Source organism: Engraulis encrasicolus, chromosome 6, assembly GCF_034702125.1.
Source record: "Engraulis encrasicolus isolate BLACKSEA-1 chromosome 6, IST_EnEncr_1.0, whole genome shotgun sequence".
Taxonomy (NCBI): domain Eukaryota; kingdom Metazoa; phylum Chordata; class Actinopteri; order Clupeiformes; family Engraulidae; genus Engraulis; species Engraulis encrasicolus.
In genome coordinates, this window is record NC_085862.1 from 50,650,180 (window position 1) to 50,657,782 (window position 7,603).

Sequence of the window (7,603 nt, forward strand, 5' to 3'; positions counted from 1 at the left end):
CAAGGGTTATAGGCTGCACATCAGAGAGCCAATCAGAGCAGATATCACTTCATCATGGACTATGATTGACACAACTATGATCTCACTGCATGCTTGTTACTTGTTACTCAGGATCTCTTTCAGTTCTGTTTGTACTTGATGTGTTACGCTATCTCTATGACAAATAAAATGCTTATGTCATTGTATATCCTTGACACCTGCCTTGACAAAAGTACACACTGACGTGTCTCTTTGTACTGTATGTACAGTAACTATGAGCATCCTGTAAGTGTTGGGAGGGATAGGAGCGTTAGGTGTAAGGTGGATGTGTTCACGATTATCCTTTCTGTCCTCCTCAAACAGACTCCACAAACTCAAGCGAAAACATCTACACAATGATGAACCCCATCGGCCCTGGCGGAAACAGACCTAATGTAAACACACACACACACACACACACACACACACACACACACACACACACACACACACACACACACACACACACACACACACACACACACACACACACACACACACACACACACACACACACACTCACTCATTCATTCACACACAGCCCCACCTTAATATCTTGTGGGGCCAATAGCTATAGCTATGCTAACAATAGCTATAGAATGCTAAACTGTGTCTGTGCCCAGTCCAAAACAATTCCTAATCTTAACCTGTCAGTGAGGAAATGTTTTTACACTTTCACTTTTACCAGTAACAACAAAACTACCCCAGCAAAAGGGGTCAAAACATGTGGGGTCCAGGATTTTGGCCCCACATGGAGTGAGGGCCCCGCCTTGTTGGTGTGCACCAAAAGCAGTGGCCTCACGAAGGTAGATTGGTGCAGTACACACACAGACATACACGCACACGACACACACACACACACACACACACACACACACACACACACACACACACACACACACACACACACACACACACACACACACACACACACACACACACACACACACACACACACACACACACACACACACACACACACACACACACACACACACACTCTCTCACTCACTCACTCACTCACTCACTCACTCACTCACTCACTCACTCACTCACTCACTCACTCACTCACTCACTCACTCACTCACACACACACACACACACACACACACACACACACACACACACACACACACACACACACACACACACACACACACACACACACACACACACACACACACAGTCTTTCCCTGTGTATTCATGTGTGCTTGTGTTGTCTTTGCAGTTCCCCATGGGTCCAGGTCCTGACGGCCCGATGGGTGGAATGGGAGCAATGGAACCACATCATATGAACGGATCACTAGGTAAGCCCCAGCCCACTTACACCCACTCCAACAACACACAAGCATTATTGCATATAAACATTGTAACAGTGACCACAGGTGGATAAATTGGTGTATTTAAAGATGGGCAGCCCCTCTTAACTTACAGTGATCAATATCCCACTATAGCCTACTATTACTACAGTAGCAGAGGAAGATTAGCTCACTTAGGACGTGACTGTAAGAACTAGCTGAGTTTTAAAGGACCATACGTAATGAACACAGATAATTTGCCATCTTTTTGCAGTGCTGGTGGTGGCGGCCTTATGGTTCATTCATGTGCCATGGGAAAGTTGGTGCTTTCCACTAAGAGGAAATTACGAGGGTGTTGTGTTCAAGTCCTTTTGTTGTCTTAGTGACGTAAAACGCGACGGGGGATGTTTGAAAGTGTGCATGTGCATGTTTGAAACTGCCAAACATAGGACTAACCATTTTGTGATACATATTTGGTGGGCTTGTACGTTTTGGCATTGGCGTTTTACCCTGCCATTCACAATATTTACGCTGCCTACAAAAAAACGGCTTCTGTTTTTGAGAGAAATAAACTACAATTTCTCTCTGCCATGTTGAAAAGGTCAAAGGTTATCTCATCTTTGCAATTTTAGCGTTTGGTATTTACCTTAATTCCCATAGCATTTGAATGACACATAATAAGGACTTTTATTTGTCACATTCATAGAAATAGTGAAAGGAAAACATGCAGTGACATTAGAGTTGTCTCATTAGTTGTTAATGGAATTAGAGTCTTTCATGTCAAGTAGGGCAGCATCACTCACTGACTTTGATGAATACTTATGGAGTTGTGTTTATCTCAAACAGTGTTGCGTGTCCCATATGAAACATGAGTTCTGCTAGTTGCACAGACAGTGATAGAGCTCTACCGCCCCCTGCTGGATTACAGAAGAATCGCAGTCCACCTGTGACAGCAGCAGAAGGCTGTAGTGATAGCCAATTGATTCTCCCTATTTCTGGGCCCAGTCCAACATTATCAAGTCCACTCTGCACCAGTCTGTCATCACCGGAAATGTAATTCTGCTATAAAATTGCATCCCTTAGTGAATTATAAACGGATTGCCTTCTGTGACAACTGAGTTACTTCCCTTTTATAAAAAGGTGTATAATTGGCTAATTGAAAGGATAGTCAGCTCACTTGTTGTTAAAAATTGTCTTCTAAAAGCCCTTCAATGAAGAGCCCTTCAAATAAAGAAGCCCAAAGGTCTGGTTTCGCCCAACAAGTGGAAAAATCTGAAAAATTACATCTTTGTTTGTTTATGTCTTTGCAGGCTCTGGCGACATGGATGGGTTGCCAAAGGTGAGAATACTCAACTCTTACTTTGTTTATGACCGTTGTTCCTGCACAGAATATGAGTGTTTCTGTAGATATTCTTCATAGCTTCATAGAGCAGACCAGACATCTAACTGGATGTTATGTTTGGGTCCCTTGCCAGAAATGTTTTCTGATATAACTCGCATTTCACTGCATTCACAGACTTCCAAAATATCCCAAGATAACTACAGTAAAACACCTTGTTTTGTTCTCTGGAGCTCCCTTGAGTAAAAAAAAACGCTTTGTTCTGTGCTCTAGAACTCTCCTAACAACATGGCGGGCATGAACAACCCCCCGGGCACCCCGCGGGATGACGGCGAGATGGGGGGAAATTTCTTAAACCCATTCCAAAGTGAAAGTGTGAGTATCTGATCTTACCTTTCTCCTCTCCCTTACCGGTTCACTATCCCTTCACATTTCATTTAGCCTATAATTACACATGGCATAGCCACCACTGTTTAGCTGCAGATGTTAGTCGTTGTCACGTGGTAGTCTATTTGCCACGTGTTATGTTGTATTTTTAATGACTAGCATTGGTTTAATGCTGCTCCTTTCCCCCTCTCTCTTTTCTTCACAGTATTCACCCAACATGACAATGAGTGTGTGATCATTTTATTTTAATTTTTACCTTTTTGTTTTTTTGTTTTATTTCTTTTTTTTATCTCTCCCTTCCCTTTGCTACCCACTCCCCTTCCTCTGCTGCTCCTTCTGAACCCCCATGACTGTCGACCCCTGCCCTCCACCCTGACCTTCACCTGACCTTCTCCTGACCTCCACCTCCCCTTCTCGGACTGCAGCCGATGCCCCACGGCCTGATGGGATAGCTGTACGGTGCCCAGCTCAGCTCAGCTCAGCTCAGCTCCGCAGGGGTGTCGCAGGTTGAGAGAGGAGAGGAGAGGAGAGCCCCAGGAAGAGCCACCTGAACTGCCGTGTCCACCACCAACCACGCATTACTTCCTGACAGCAGCTTCCTGTCCAGCCTCACGCACTGAGGGCTCATAGGACATGCCAGTCCTCCAGGAACCCCTCTCAGCAAAACCAGCCAATCAAAAGCTAAGGCTGGTGGCCCGATTTTATTTTTCATTTCGTTTTTTTTTTTTTTATGTTCTTCTTTTAAAACTGAAAGTATGTCATCACCTGGTAATTGAGCGAACGAGTCAGAATCCTGTGGTTTTGACAGCTGCATCAATTGCTGCGTGGATTTATAAAAAGAAAAATGGGACTGTTGATATATTAGGATGACACTTCATTATTGTGGTTCTGTATTTTATTGATGATATTAATGATTATAATTCTCACAACTGACATTGTTAAGATGATGTAGGCATAATGTTATGGGTTTACCTGCAAAGGGCACATTCTATTTCAACCGCATTGACGACATAATAAGCACACACTCAGAAATGCACAATGACACTTCTGTTTACATGATTTTAGGTTTTTTGTTGTCTTCAATGTCATTGATTTTTGTTTGTTTGTTTGTTTGTTTTGTTGAAATGTCTCCCTGCACATACCTCTTCCTGTGTCCTTGTGTGTCTTTCTGAGGATCCCGTTTGCTTTAGCACCACTCCACACTCCCCACAGTTTCAGTCAAGATGGCTGCCCGATCTCTGGCTTTGCACCTGTTCAGGGGCCCCTGACTCCTCTGTCCCTTCATTTCAGCACTGGAAACCCCCCGTCCCTCATACAGACTCAACATACACACAAACACACGCATACATGCGTCTCTCCCGCATGCTCAGCTATTTACAATCTGTACTCAGTCATTTTTCCTCATTGAACTGCTGTCCCTTTTGTGTCAGTTTCATTCAGACCTACACTCTAATGACAAGCCTGCATCTACCACACATACATTAGGCATTCATTTTTTTCTGTTCTGGACTCCTGATAAAGTGAGCTATTGTTCTGTTTCATTTTTTGCCGTTTATTTGTTACTATTGATTTATTTTCAAAGCACAAATCAGAGGAGCGACATTTCGACAAGGTGGTAGGCCTAGGCCTGCTCTCCAAGCATGGACTTTGATGGTTGAAAAGTTGAATGAAAACAAACATCACATGATTACATAGTCCTAATAGGTGTGGTTTGGTTACAAGGTCATCGTTCGGCATTAGTGGCTAGTGACTAGTGACTTCTGGGTTGCCCTCTAATGAAGCTAAAGGAGTGGGTATGTGTCTCTACTATTAGTGAGGAAAGTAACACAATGCCTCTTGGTGGCAGTGTCCATACTCGCCAGCTATTATCCTACACACACACACACACACACACACACACACACACACACACACACACACACACACACACACACACACACACACACACACACACACACACACACACCATCTCTCCCACTCCGCTTTCCCGTCTCGCCGCCTCTGATACACTTCAATCTATTCTGTTGGTTTTTATTTGAATTGAGGGAGGCCTGTGTTGTGAGACTGCTGTTGGGCCACAGTGCAGTGACGTAAGCATACACATAGCAAGCAGAGGCCCCAAGGACGCTCTCTCTCTCCAGGGTATAGTCCTGGCCACATGCCCCCCTGGCCCCCTGGCAATGGTGGTGAAGACCACCCTACCCTACTCAACCCAATCCCACCCACCCTCACCCTGCCCCACCCTCACCCTGCCCCTCCTCGCCCAGCCCAGCCCAGCCCAGCCCAGCCCTGGGTACCGTACTCCCTCTCAGCCCCGACCTCCACCCCATCCTCCTTCTTATTTGTAAATACTGTAAAATGCATTTTGATATCATTGACATGTTTTGATATGTCTGTCACTACCAATGAATACAGCTTACAAAAAGATGATAATGATGATGATAATAATGACGGCGATGATGATGAGATAAGAGTATAAATTCAACTGTTCATGTTTTTCATTTTTCAAAAAAGATGGTAGAGCTTCAGAAACTGCAGCCCTTTTTAAAGAAATATGCGTTTTGATGCCCCCCTGGGAAAACAACATATGAAATGTCTTTGTCTTTTCTCACTGACTTAAAAAAACATCCCTAATCTCCTCAAAAAGAAACAAATCTTTGTTCCACAGCACAGCATAGCCGAAGTTAGTGCATTTGTGCAGTCCAAAACCAGCAGAGTGGCGCTGTCATCCATAGACACGCACTTGACCCTGATGCATGTTGTTCTGCAGAATGTTATGGCCTGTGTGTCTGTGTCTGCATCAGTAGCTCTGACCTCTTTGTCTCTGCGATGCCTCGTCATTGTTGTGAACCAGAGACGGAGGAGGAGGAGGAGGAGGATGAGGAGGAGGAGGAGGCAGCCTACTCCCCACAATACAGAAGACGGAGAAGTAGTTCTCCCCCTTCCTAACACAGACCTCTGCATTTATTATGCCCACATCCCACGTTCAGCTACCAATAATATGTCCGTACTGTTGACTGCGACAAACAAGTCAATAGCAGGCTTGCCACATTATGACAATGATCTCAACGGAAACCCCATTTTGTGTGAAAATATGAAGGATTTTGTGTTATTGCTAAACAGAGCACCACAAGAATATATTTATTCCAAGTTGTACCGCCAGTTTCTCTCTGAACCCTTTTTAAAAATGCCTTGTATAGACTGATGCTCACAGATCCTGCCAGTTTTCTCTGTTAAGCTGTTGGCCATCTCTGTAATTCTATTGTGCTGTATTATAGTGTAATATTAGAATGGATTTGGGGCGGGGGATGGGGACGTGTGTATTGTGGAGTGGGGTGGGGGGAGGAAGTTTGGGGAAGGGGTTGATTTGAATCTCATGTACCGTTCATTGTCCTATTTGGCGGCACGACAGTATTTAATATGAAGCAGTCTGTCTCTTTAGGTTTGCTTTGTATTTTCATGGTAGGGTAGCTTTGATCTTTGTCTTAGGGACTTAGGTGTCTTGTGTAGGTGATAAAAGATGTCCTTTGTATGTTTCTTTATATTGTAAAGTTTCTTTAGACTGAACGGGAAAAATTTGCTTATCAAAAAAAGACTGCATCAATAATAAATGTAATTTGATATTTTGTACTGTTTGTGTCTTTTTCCTCAAATGATGTGTTACATTTGCCACTGTTGATTGAATGATATGCTTGTAGGGAGCAGCCTGATTTATACTGTATGTGTCTTATAATTATCCAAAACTAAACAAACAGAACAGTAACTTCAGGCGTGGATGGGTTCACCTAAGGGGGGGGGGAAAGAGAGAGAGAGAGAGAGAGAGAGAGAGAGAGAGAGAGAGAGAGAGAGAGAGAGAGAGAGAGAGAGAGAGAGAGAGAGAGAGAGAGAGAGAGAGAGAGAGAGAGAGAGAGAGAGAGAGAGAGAGAGAGAGAGAGAGAGAGAGAGAGAGAGAGAGAGAGAGAGAGAGAGAGAGAGTTGATGAGGAGTACTGAGGATGAGAGAGAGAGAGAGAGAGAGAGAGAACACTTATTTTATTGCCCTGCACTTTTATTTATGTTGACTCTGCATTTTCTGCATGGATAAATACTCAGAATAAGCATAGTCAGCCTACATACTTTACTTTAATTCAGAGCAAGTGGTAACCCTCATTTGCCATTGCTATAAGCCTATAGTGCAAGGGTGGGGAACCTATGTCTCGAGGGCCGTTACTTTCTTAAATAGTTCATCCCCCACCTATTATTGAAAATAATGTTTTTTTTTTAATGTGTGTGCCCCACACATACAAGTCTGAAGTATATTGGAGTAGACCAGGCTATGGCAGTGTAGCAGTATGACAATAAAATCATGTAGTTCTCAAACCTTTTCTGCTGGAACCCCCTTTTGGACTTTTTTGGGACCCCCCAGCTCCCATTTTTCAAATTCAAAAACATAATTTTGCTAAACTGTAATGTAGAATAAATCACAGGAAAGGTAGAGACAAGTGAATATTGTTACTAAGAATGTATGGAAAGGTTATGAAAGCATATAGCCTATTCAAGGTGTTATGACCTTCTGTCCACAC

General features: G+C 43.6%; 1 protein-coding gene across 2 annotated transcripts in view; it reads left to right on the top strand.

The window, feature by feature from the left end:
• The window catches only part of ssbp4 (single stranded DNA binding protein 4), a 118,969-nt gene extending 113,688 nt beyond the window's left edge, over positions 1–5,281 (top strand). The window contains exons 14-18 of one of the 2 annotated variants that reach the window (XM_063201889.1): positions 343–413; positions 1,247–1,325; positions 2,627–2,655; positions 2,929–3,030; positions 3,468–5,281. In XM_063201889.1, the coding sequence (XP_063057959.1) occupies positions 343–413; positions 1,247–1,325; positions 2,627–2,655; positions 2,929–3,030; positions 3,468–3,494 (308 nt within the window). In that variant the 3' untranslated portion in view covers positions 3,495–5,281. The other variant, XM_063201888.1, reaches the window with a different exon arrangement.
• Positions 5,282–7,603: the final 2,322 nt, after the last annotated feature.